Below are 12,229 nucleotides of genomic sequence, written 5' to 3' on the forward strand. Positions count from 1 at the left end.
CCTCTCCTGTGAGACAAAATATGGGCCTTAAAAGAGAAAATACGTCCATACACACAACTAATTCCAACTAGTGAAACACTGTTCACAAATTTAAGGTAGACTGCTCTGAATCCAGATTATATATAGAAACACAGGATTTTTAAAACTATGCATAAGTTGATTCCGTATTAAAAAAACTCAAATGTTCTCTTAGTGGTAAAAATTCTTTAAATTGTTATATAATTTTAATATTTTAGGCATGATTAATATTTGTTACTAAATTGTCCATTGAATTGTTAACTTGAATTTATTAGGTTATTAGATTGAACATTTAGGATTAAATTTTCCAAAGATGGGTGGTAAGTCAGGAAGACGAGAATCACGTGTATTACAGATGAAGTTCTTACCATAGCCCAGCTGGGAGATAATGAAGGCAAATTCCTCGATGCTGTGGATACTTGCTAGGTCACCGCCTTCCTTCCTACATGCAATCAAGGCATCTCTTTGGATTTTCTTCTCTTCTCTGTAAATCTTGTAACAGTGACCTGCATACGGCCACCACTGACTTGGACAGTTGGTAGGCACATCACTTTCTAGAAAAAAAAAAAGAGTTTGGAAAACATTTAAAAGGAGCTTTTTTTATTGTTTTCAAAATTTTTAAATTTAATAATATTTTCTATCATTCTCTATAGGAAACAGTCATAGTCATAGGCAAATATAGCTAATATTTATTTTTCCATTTTTTGGCATAGGTATTCACAAAAGATAGACGAGATTGTGTTTGCTTTTAGACTAAAGATGATATGGAAGTCATCTTTCATTTTAAAATAAAGCCAGATGAGAAATCTGTTCTTATTTTCAACTGTACCTACAACAAGGCCACAGTAAGATACAATAGACTGTTTCATTTCGTCTGCATTTTATCATCGGCAGACCTGTCCTAAGCATGTTCTATAAATACTGGAAGCACGAGAGCTTTGTCATATAATGTATTCATTCCTCAAAAGATTTCAATTTACCTCTATTCTACGGACATTAGGAAGCCATCCATTCCTCAGAGGATGGGCAAGACTCACAAGGCAGGCAGGAGAAAGACGTGCTGACACAGGGCCTAGAATGGGTGGGGGGCAGGAGGAGGGGTCACCGAGGAGCTTCTGAAACCATGGCAGTGGGAGCCGGACACCTGTGCCTTTGAACTAACCCATTGCCGTGGACTTGCTCCCAAAAGATGACACATAACAGTGCAGAAATCACAGGGACTTCGATTCCAAAGTCTTTCAGGCAAAATCTGAATCTGCCACAAGCTGTGTGATGTTGGGCCAGTCACATCACATGAACCAAATTATCCATGTATATAAAAAATTGTAAATAATATTAATACTCGTACTAATATTAAACTACCCATCCTCACTGCGTTCTTCTGCACTTGAGATAATACGACTGTAAATTACAAATACGACAACAATGTTTATTTAATCAAACGAGTAACAGTGACCAATGTCCTGATTATTGCTACTAGTAGTCAGGGCCAAATTTCATGACCTTGACTATACATTACAAACATGCACTGACAGTAATGAGCTAGGGGAAGTGACAGTAACAACGTTCGAAGGCAAGAGACTCGCTTTATTCACCCTCATATAGGCCCTGAAATGGCACAGGGCCTGGCACAGAGTAAGTGTCGTGAATCGTTGGTCAAGAAAAAGAATTGAAGTTATATTTACTATACAACAGCTTATTATGACTATTTTATGGATATTATATCAAACAGCAATTGAGCAATATATCTTGCTTAAAGAGGGACTATATTGCCAAATGAATGTCAATTTCTATATTGAAGTTTGATACTAAATGTTCTCAAATGTGCTGCCTTAGTAAAGGTTCAGTATAGGGCACCTTTGTTATCTGTTTCATGTATCAGTTCCATAGTCTCTCAAAGTCTGGGAATGTCTGCATCACCTTTGTATAAAAGCTCAAGATTCTGTGTACAGTCATTCAAGTAAATAGGCAGTCCTGAGATCCAAACACTGTATTATTATAACAGAAAAATGCATATTTTTAGAAAATCTATTCCTTCTATACAGTTCCAGTGGTTACCAAAAAAAAAAAAAAAAGAAAGAAAACAGGTTAGTATCACTCTGGAGCCCTCTTGTGGGATATTTTAATTTTGCTGCTCAAGAAGCTGAAAATGATGCCAGCACATGCTGAGGGCTTCAAAAACTAAACAGATGCACTTTTAAAATATTTCAAAACATGAAAACAACCAATGAAGAGGCGTACCCTGGGGCAGCCACAAAAAGTGGCTTATTCCTGTACAGCAACACTGTCTGAAATATAACATAATCCACAAATGGGAGCCACGTATGGAATTATAAATGGGAGCCACGTATGGAATTACAAATGGGAGCCACGTATGGAATTATACATTTGCCAGTTGCCATGTTAAATACAAGTCTCAAGAGAGACAGGTAACTTTCATTATAACAATACATCATATTTAACCCAATATATCCAAAATATTATCATATCAATATGTAATCAATTAAAAAATGAGATCGTTTACTTTTGTTTTTCATGCTATGTCTTGTGAGTCCAGCGTGTATTTTACACTCACAGCAAATCTCTGTTGGAACTAGCCGCATTTCATGTGCTCAGTGGTCACATGTGGTTAGTGGCTACTGAAATGGACAGTGTAGCTCTAGCAACCTAGGGATCATGGACGAACAGGGTGGCATTGCAAAGACAAACAGGGGACGAGGTGGAACCCTTGTCCGAGAGAGTCACCAATAATGTATGCTTCATAATCCTAACTCTGATATGCTTTTCCACGCTCTGGTTTATTTGAGTTTATAGAAAAGATAGAATGATTAATCCAGGAAGTATAGAGAAATTCAAAAACCAATGGGAAGTGAAAGTTAGCAAGTGAAGCAAGTAAGGCATGTAACCGAGCAGGACACTAGGGGGCCTTCCTGGGACAGACCCCCCTCCCCCATATCCTCTGCTGTAGCTCCTCTCTGAAGTACCCAGATAATAGTATCTGATGGACATTTCCTGAGTTGTTTTACAGATGCTAAAACCACCAAAATGGAAGAAATTAACTACTTGATGATCATGAGCGTGTTGGCACCTAAGGATTGATAACATTAACCCCTGGGACACTGCCCTATTCCCTCACCATCAACCAATCACAGAATTGTGCACAAGCTGATCACATACCCTGCAACCCACCTCCCTCACCTGGCCTTTACAAGTGCTTTCCTGAAACCCATAGGGGAGTTCAGTGTTTCGAGCACTAGCTGCCCTGGACTCCTTGCTTGGCACCTGCAATAAACCCTGCAATTCCCTTCACCACAAGCCGGTGTCAGTAGATTGGCTTTACTGCACGCAGACCAGCAGACCCAAGTTTGGTTCAGTAACAGGCATAGCAGAGAAATAAGAATAAAGGACTGAGTGCTTGACAATATGAACAAACATTCACAGGAAGAACAAGTGTTAGTATCTCCACTTAATAGATAGGAAACTAAAACTGGGGGGTTAAGGAACAAGGCCAAGTTACAGAATTCCGTCTCCTTACCTCAGATATGATAAAACCACCATTCTCCTCATCCCCTAAGTGGTAATTCCAAATCTTCTGAAGAAGAATTATATGAGCTCTTCCAAGAGGGAAGGATTATATCAGTACCATTTCTCGTATGGGAGGAATAGAGGAGATGAAATACAAAAATGACTGAGGTCTCCCTGAGGCGTGCCCACAGCCATAAGGGTGACCCTGTAAAGTATAATCAAACCCAATAATGGGACCCTCATCTATATCCATTGGAGAGCTCCGCCATATTTGTATGCATTAAAATGGCAAACACACCCACTCTTTGATCTGGCAGTTCCACTTCTAGGAATAATCACACACATCAAATGACATATGTATAAAGTTACTCACTGCGGGATTGTTTGCAATAATAAAAAATTGGAAGTAAACTGAAGTTCCATTAATAGGGGACTGGTTAAAAAACAATATGGTCTCTCCCTGCAATGGCTAATGTACAGCATAAAAATGAACACAGAAGCCACCTATGTACTGTATAGAATTATGCCCAAAATATTTATTAAGTGAAAAAAGTAGAGCAAAGTGTATCATATGCTGCCATTTGTATAAAACAGACGAAAAGAATTACAAACATATTTATTCATATATTCATAGAATAACTAGGTAAGGATATACACACAGACACAGTTATTCAGAAAGGAACTGCAAATTTGAAGTAAGAACTGGAAGAAATTATCAATATTTATCATGTTGTACCTTGGACTTTCTAGCCATGTCGATCATATTTTAAAATAAATGAAATTGCTTTTAAAAGTCAAGGAGCAAAAAAAGTAAAGAATGCCACGCTGTCAGATTTTCCAAGCAGAATATATATATACATACATAAATGACCTTTAAGTATTAAGTGTCTCTCCAAAAACAGCTGATGGTGAAAAAAATGTATCACTAGTTAGTTTGCTTTCCGTCAATTTGAAGAGAAAAATGCATTCTGGGCTTAGTAGCTTAATTCTTCTATAAAATTATAATAGAGAGCATAATTGCATTTTTTCCCCCGCTGGTCTAGCCTATATATAAAATTCAGTGACTACTTCTGGGATGTTTTATTCCATTTTGGTGAAGACTTCAGTGTATATGTTAAACTAAATAACACTGGCGCCCAGATAGGCCATTAAATAGTGAGGACATAATAAAAACATCCCTTTCAGATACTGATTTCCTAGCTTGGATTCCAGTTTTGTCACATGTGTGAGTTTTTTATATCCTCTGAATATCTTTTTCCTCATCTAAAATGTGTGAATAATAATACCTACCTCATAGGGCAGCTGTGAAGATAAAATTTTTATTAATGCTGTGTCAAAGGCTTTGCTCATGCCCAAACACTCCAGAACACTCAGGAAAGGTTCCCAACCAACAAAAAGACATTCTGTAGGAATATCATTAAATTGATACCATAAATGATCAACAAAACCTGTCATTGCCTGCAGTTAGGACTAGACTGTAATTTGATCTTTAAATTATAATATTTTATACACTTCAGATCAAATAGATCACTTACCTGAGGGGATAACAAAAGAATTCAAAGTTGTGTTGCCCTTTTTACAAATATAGCCTAGTTTCTGAACACATTGCAGATTTTCCCATTTAGCACTTTTCCCGGGATTTAGTGACACACAGCTTTTTCCTGGTTCTGCTGATGGACTTCCTTTGGGGAAAAGAAAAAATAAAAGGGGGACTATTATAGGAATTACAAGTAGATAGACCCCCCAGAGCCTCGTGTGTTTATCCTTGGCATTTAATGGATCCCCACCTTTTCTGCTACACATTCACAAATAAATATTTACTGCCTGCAGAGCAAAAGACATGTTGCGTGTCTATTTGTTTTCTCATTGTTGGATCATTCCAATACCTGAAATGTTGATTATATAAGTTTACTTCTTTGAAATAAATTTTTCCCCACAATATCAAACGATAAAGCTAAACCTTAAACCCTGAACAATCTTCACACTGGGTTATTTTATGTATGATAGGGGAGTAAATAACAAAAGAATACACGATGTTCCAAATCAGCCGTATTCAACATTGTCGATACCTCCCCAAAAACCTAAGTCAAGCTAACTGTGAGGACCAGCCAGAGAATTTCTGGACATGGGAAAACTTTCTCCAGTTAGAAAGAAGAGGCAGGAAAGAAGGCAATGGGAAGAGAAAGAGAAGGAACTCCCAGAGCTCAGACTCTCTCTCAAGATTTTCAACTCAGCCTACTGAAGAATAGTTTTAGCAGCTAACCTCTCATCTCATTGCTTACTGGAAACTGATTAAAGAACCAGGTCAAGTCAGCTTTCTTAATGCAATCGATACATGCATCGATACCCACATTTCTCATGCTTTTCCACCACTTTAATAAATGATTTTGAAACCAGTGCTCTAAAAACTTGCTCCATCTCACAAGAGAAGACAGGGTGATGAGTCACATTTTGCCAATGATTCTGCTTTGTGACCTCTGACATGTTTACGACCTGGACCTGGACCACACTTTCCCTTCCCGAAAGATGGGAATCACATCACCTGCTCCATAAAGCCTTTGTCAAAAATTTTTGGAAGTTGCTTGAATAGCACACAAAGAAAAAATTGTTAGTGATAAGGATAAAGATGTTTTTTAAATGTGTTGATAGTATGACCAAACTTCCAGTATAACTGAACTAACAGATAAGGTACCAGTACTAGAAAGAAACTTTCGGAAACAATAATGTATTTTACAGCTAACGGTTATTATTTAATATATGAGCTGGTAAATCATAGTAATACAGTTATTTATCAATAGAACACCAATACCTACTTTAATATATCAACTCTTTGTCTTTAAACGGTTACTATACTTATATATTTGAATTCACACTTCTATACCATTTGTGTAAAATATCCTCACTTCAAATGTAGATGTATTTTAATAGATGCTTTACTTGGTAAGTACTCAATTGAAGGCTGATTGAACAATTTATACAATAACAACTTCTAATGTTCTACAAGGTTTCTAATTTTCATTTGAAGAAACTCTCATATTATTTCAGAAGGTGATTTAATTTTGCACCTACTTCTCAGGAATTGGTTTAATAAGGAAGGACATTTCTTTTCCTTTCTCATTAATATTCCAATTTTATTCCGCACTTTCACAGAATCTAGACCCCTCAATTTTCTCACTGAACTCTCAGAATGCAAGTGGTTAAATATTACAATAATCATCACTTAAAATTGAGTAATAAATAAAATGATCTGCCTACAATAATTAAGCAGCAAAGAATAAACTCTAATCCCCCAACAAATGATTATTATTGCCTAATGATCTGACTAAGCCAACTGGCATTCTCCAATTTAGTGTGACTGAGTCAGTAAGCAGACAAATCAAATTCTCACTCATAAATAGCACACCTTATATTCCCTTGCAGCAGTGTTTACTTACCATATTCCAGAGGAAAGCAGAGCTGACTCTTAGTGACAGCCCTGTAAACATCATGCATTGAAGGGGTACATTGAAAGTCAAATTTCATAGTAAAATCTAATCAGTTTAAACCAACGTATATCCTCTAAAAATTCCCTCTCATGTTTTAGCATATTCCGAATATTATCTATTTATTTCAAAGTTTTTCTTTTTCTTTTTAATACCATAAGTCGGTAACATGGAAAACGGAGAGTATAATTTTCTAAGCTAAATGCAAAAACCATTCGATGGCTTTAAAAAAGAAGTCTGACCATATGAAGAAACACCACACCAGTATTTTCCATAGCAGAACTGGTAAATGAAAATGTGACCCATCCTTTCCCACACCCACGGCAGACATCACTAATCCTTACCTGCACACTTTCCTAATAAATCAAGATTAGTACAGGATGGGGCCTGGGTTGGGAGTGAAGAATCATACTCAGTAGAGTGCCTTAAGCAGCCACTAACAATGGTTGGTATTGGTGAATAAGATGAAGACTTTTTGTCATCATTGGTCCTTTTGTTTTCTCAGAATAACTTCTGTATATGTAAAACATCTTTATCATCTGGTCTCCTTTTATGTTCTGTTACCTCTATGTTACAACAATATAGAAATAATTAGCTCAGAGCATTTTCTGTCCTCCAAATAATGGGAAAGCCGTTGAAGGCTTGATCATCCCCTGTGTTTTTCTACAACTAAACGGCAAACTGTCAACAAAACTGCTCATGAATGATGATACTAGTACGGAATATTACAAACTGTGGCTGGTATTATTTTTAATCCAACTGTAGTCGATTAAAAATAGGAGAAAATGGCGTCAACGTAGACCTTCAGATCATTATAACGATGACAGAAATATTGCAAATATCTCATGGCTCAAGATAATGAGAAATTCTCCAGCCCAAAACAATTTAAATTTCTTAAATTCATAGTGTGTGTGTAGATATAAATAAATATGTATGAAATCTTTGAATATACTATGTAGCATTATAATATTATATATATATATCATAAATATAAAATCAAATTTTTGAATATAATACCTAGCAAATCAAGGATGCTCTGAGAATATATATTTTAACAGAGTCCTCTATTGACGTGTGTGATTATCCTTCCAGACAAGTCCTTTTCCCAGAAAGCTGGAATAACCTTTTGGTGTTAGAGTATTCAAATCTAGTTGGCAGGTTTCAAAGCAAGGTAAGAAATAAACTGTACTTGATGAAATCTCCCAGTTCTTCTCTTTGAGATCTACATGTGAGCTGATGAAGGTCTCCATGGTACCTAGCTAAGTTAAAATGCAGACGAATTCAACCCGCTTAACCCCACCAAGTTAATCAGATGAGCTTAACCCTACCTGGTAACCAGTTCAAATATCTGAACGGACTGCCTCCGCTCCACTGCCATCCACTGTTGAAACTCAGACTGTTCAGTCCAATCCAGAGTCCTGAGGTCAAGGAACTGGTTAACCCTTTACGACAAAAGCAAAACAAAAACAAAACTGACATTCAGAAAAGATGGTGAAATCAAATTCAGAATTAGGTACTTGAATCAAAATGTACTAGAGAGAAGTAATGAAAATCATGCCAAGCATGTCTCCTTTGAGCCTCCCATCAGGGGGAAGCAAGTACAACCATTACCTCCATCCGCATGTAAAGAAACTGAGATGAGAACACAGATAAGCCAGGAATGGTCTTGCTAATTCTTGCTAAGGGTCTAACCCAGATGTGACCAGGCTTCAGCCCCCAGCATCTTGATGACTTCTGTAGGATCGTGTGAATGTGCTTCTAATTTGGAGAAGACTCTCTTTGACTATCATCAAACAAAAACATGTTTACTTCATTTTAGAGTAAAACTAAGATTTATTTTGTATCAAAGTCACCGTTTTCTATCATAAAAAAGTTTAATACACATTTCAATCTATATCACTCTCATAAGTTATTACCCTGACCTCATATTTTAGAGCTTACTCTCAGAATTTTATTCGATGACATTTTAAAAAATCCATTTTTTTCCTCATTAAGATGATGATTAAAATCTAAACACTAAGTGCTTGTGCTACTATGAATAACACTTTACTTAGGCAGCTAATAAATCATAATTACAATGTTTCAAAGTCTGTGCTAGGCCTGAGATGCAATAAAAAACAAAACAGAAGCAACATGGACTGCAGCCCGCCCAGGTTAAACAACTCTAATGTGCTATTACGTATAACTTTATAAACCATGGATTTGCTGTTCTCTCTATATTCTTTTTAGTTGATTTAAAAGAATTAATGAAAAGGAAAACTATCCTTTGTCTTAAATAAAATACCAACCTGAAGTGTCTAGAAACATAAAGGGTAATCATAAAGGACCACTTTATGTTTACTGTTCTCTAGAGGATATATTCCCCAGTCAGATCTTTTCAATGGTGAGAATAACCACTTACTATATTCAGGGCACTGTTTTCGCTCGTTTTCAATCCTCACAAACTCTAATTAGGTACCGCCATCTCCATTGTACAGATTAGGAATTTGACACCCAAAGAGTTTAGATGTCATGTGCAGAGTTGAAATTTAAACCTAGGTTCTTTTGGGGATTTAATTCCCCGACCAGGGACCAAACCCACGCCCCTGCATCGGAAGCACGGAGTCTTAACCACTGGACCGCCAGGGAAGTCCCTAAACCTGGGTTCTTATGACATCAAATCCCAGACCCTTTAGTTCTGATACAACCAACTAAGCTATCCAAATTCACCGAAATTTTCCCCAATTTTTCATTAGCTGATATAGACACACATTCATGTCACAAATTCAAATGAAAGGGGATTACAGTGACTCGATGCCCCAGAATCATATCTCACATTTTTTGCTCCCCAATCCCATAAAAGCACAGATCACATTCTTGGAGAAATGTGACCTGAATGCTGTTAGTTTATTCAGCATCTGGCAGAAAGGCACTGACAAAGGGAGAACCCACTTAAGGATATTGACTAGGTTGATATTGATTAGGTAGGTTGATGCTTAATGAACTGAACTGAATCCAATACTGGAGTTATTGACTGAAAAGTAAACCCTATTGTGTAATTTCTTTCAATAAAGTAATAAAAACGGGATGAAATTAACTACTAGCATGTAAAAAGTCAGTGAAATTTAATTCAGATTCACTTATCTTTATCAAGTGTTCTAGAAAAAAAAGTCTGAGTTAGTACAGCTCTTGCCCTTAGGTACTTTATACACCTTGAGAGGTATCTCGTCCAGTGCCTTCATTTTACAGATGAAGACACTGAGGACAGAGAAGTTAAGAAACTTGTGGAGAGTGAAACAGAGGATTAGTAAATTAGGACTTGCACCCAGGGTTCACTTTGGTGTTTCCAGTGAATTCAACCCTTGTTTAAATTAAATTTGCCTGTGAGTTACTATTATTGATATAATACACTTTCCAGATAAGTTTAGATGTTAGAGCACCTTTAAGTAAAGAACCATGAACTAAAAAGATATTTCTGATAAATGTCATCCCTCCCCAAACAATAGCCCATGGCAGAACTCACTCTGGTTACCTGTGAAGACTCAGCATTTGGTTCTCCAAAGTTGGAATTTTACCAAAAAATAAAATACTTATTACAAGCTATGTCAAGGAAATGACATTATCAAAAGGGAAAATCTTAATATTTCTTTAGTCTTAAATCTCTGCAATGAGCATCATCGACTATGACTGCATTCATTAAAAAGAAAATACTGATAATGAAGTGATAGAAATTCATTCATAGTAAATCAATTTTATAGTTATTCATCTCATTGATGGTTTCCCTTTAGTTTATTAATTATTTTACATAGTTATTAAAACTCTTTTGAATACTAAACTATTACTTATGTCTCTTTAGGGTAAATTAAAGAAACCAACAAAAACTGCCATCTCACCTCATTCATGTAAATAGATAACTTATAAGGTGTCAGGAGGAGATGCCTGTCTACTAGTCTGTACCTTAGAAATGTCATTCTGGGATCAGTGTCATGTTGATACTATATTTTATGTTAATAATTATTCTATTAAATACCACTGAACATTGATTTTTTTCATAAATTATTTTTCTTATTGAAATATAGTTGACATACAATATTACATTAGTTTCAGGTATACTACATAGCGATCTGACATTGCATACGTTATGAAATGATCTCCACAATGTCCAGTAACCATCTGTGCCCATACAAAGTTATTACAATATAATTGACCATATTCCTTATGCTGTGTATTATATGCCAATACTTTTTTATATAACTGGAAGGCTGTACCTCTTAATCCTCTTTAACTATTTCACCTACTCCCCAACCCGCCCTCCCTTCTGGCAGCCACCCATTTGTTCTCTGTATCTATGCATCTGTTTTCATTTTGTTTTGTTTTCTAGATTCCATACATAAGTGAGATCAAGAGGTATTCATTTGTCTCTGACTTATTTCACTTAGCATAATACCTTCTAGAGTCACCCATGTTGTCACAAAAGGCAAATTTTCATTTTTTATGGTTGAGTAATATTCCACTGTGTGTATGTATATATATACCACATCTTCTTTATCCATTTGTCTATCAATGGACACTTATGTTGTATCCATATCTTGGCTATTGTAAATAATGCTGCAATGAACACTGGAATGCATATGTCTTTTTGAATTAGTGTTTTTGGTTTTTTTCAGGTAAATAATCAGAAGTAAAATTGCTGGATCACATGGTAGCTCTATTTCTAATTTTCTGAGGACCCTCCATACGGTTCTCCATAGTGGCTGCACCAGTTCACATCCCCACTGACAGCACATGAGGGTTCTCTTTTCTCCACATCTTTGCCAACACTTGTTATTTGTTGTCTTTTTGATAATAGCCACTCTAACCGGTGTGAAGTGGTATCTCACAGTGGTTGTGATTTGCATTTCCCTGATGATTAATGATGTTGAGCATCTTTTCACGTGTATGTTTTCTTTGAGAAAATGTCTCTTCAAGTTTTTTTGGTTTTTCTCAGGCTTTGGGGGTCTATTTTTGATGTTGGGTTGTATGAGTTCCTTGTATATGTTGGATATAGCTATTCCCCAAAATCAAATATTCTGGTATGTTTTAAAACTTATAATAAAATACGCATATCTAAGTTTTCAAAACTATGAAGTTTTGAACAGAACTGTAGGAATAAATAAATTAGATTTTGCCTGAGATTGCTTAATTAAATTACTATGTTTGGCATGATGAGAAAAGATGATCACTCT

At 36.1% G+C, this 12,229-nt stretch overlaps 1 protein-coding gene across 1 annotated transcript in view; it reads right to left on the minus strand.

Annotated features, from left to right (window-relative positions):
• Positions 1-12,229, minus strand: part of MRC1 (mannose receptor C-type 1) — an 88,968-nt gene that overhangs the window by 51,306 nt on the left and 25,433 nt on the right. The window contains exons 5-7 of the mRNA XM_059915265.1: positions 8,354-8,467; positions 5,079-5,225; positions 387-572 (exon numbers count right to left, since the gene is read on the minus strand). Coding sequence (XP_059771248.1) covers positions 387-572; positions 5,079-5,225; positions 8,354-8,467 — 447 coding nt within the window. The remainder of the gene's footprint in view (positions 1-386; positions 573-5,078; positions 5,226-8,353; positions 8,468-12,229) is intronic.

The sequence above is a fragment of the Balaenoptera ricei genome, chromosome 2 (assembly GCF_028023285.1).
Source record: "Balaenoptera ricei isolate mBalRic1 chromosome 2, mBalRic1.hap2, whole genome shotgun sequence".
In the NCBI taxonomy this organism is placed as follows: domain Eukaryota; kingdom Metazoa; phylum Chordata; class Mammalia; order Artiodactyla; family Balaenopteridae; genus Balaenoptera; species Balaenoptera ricei.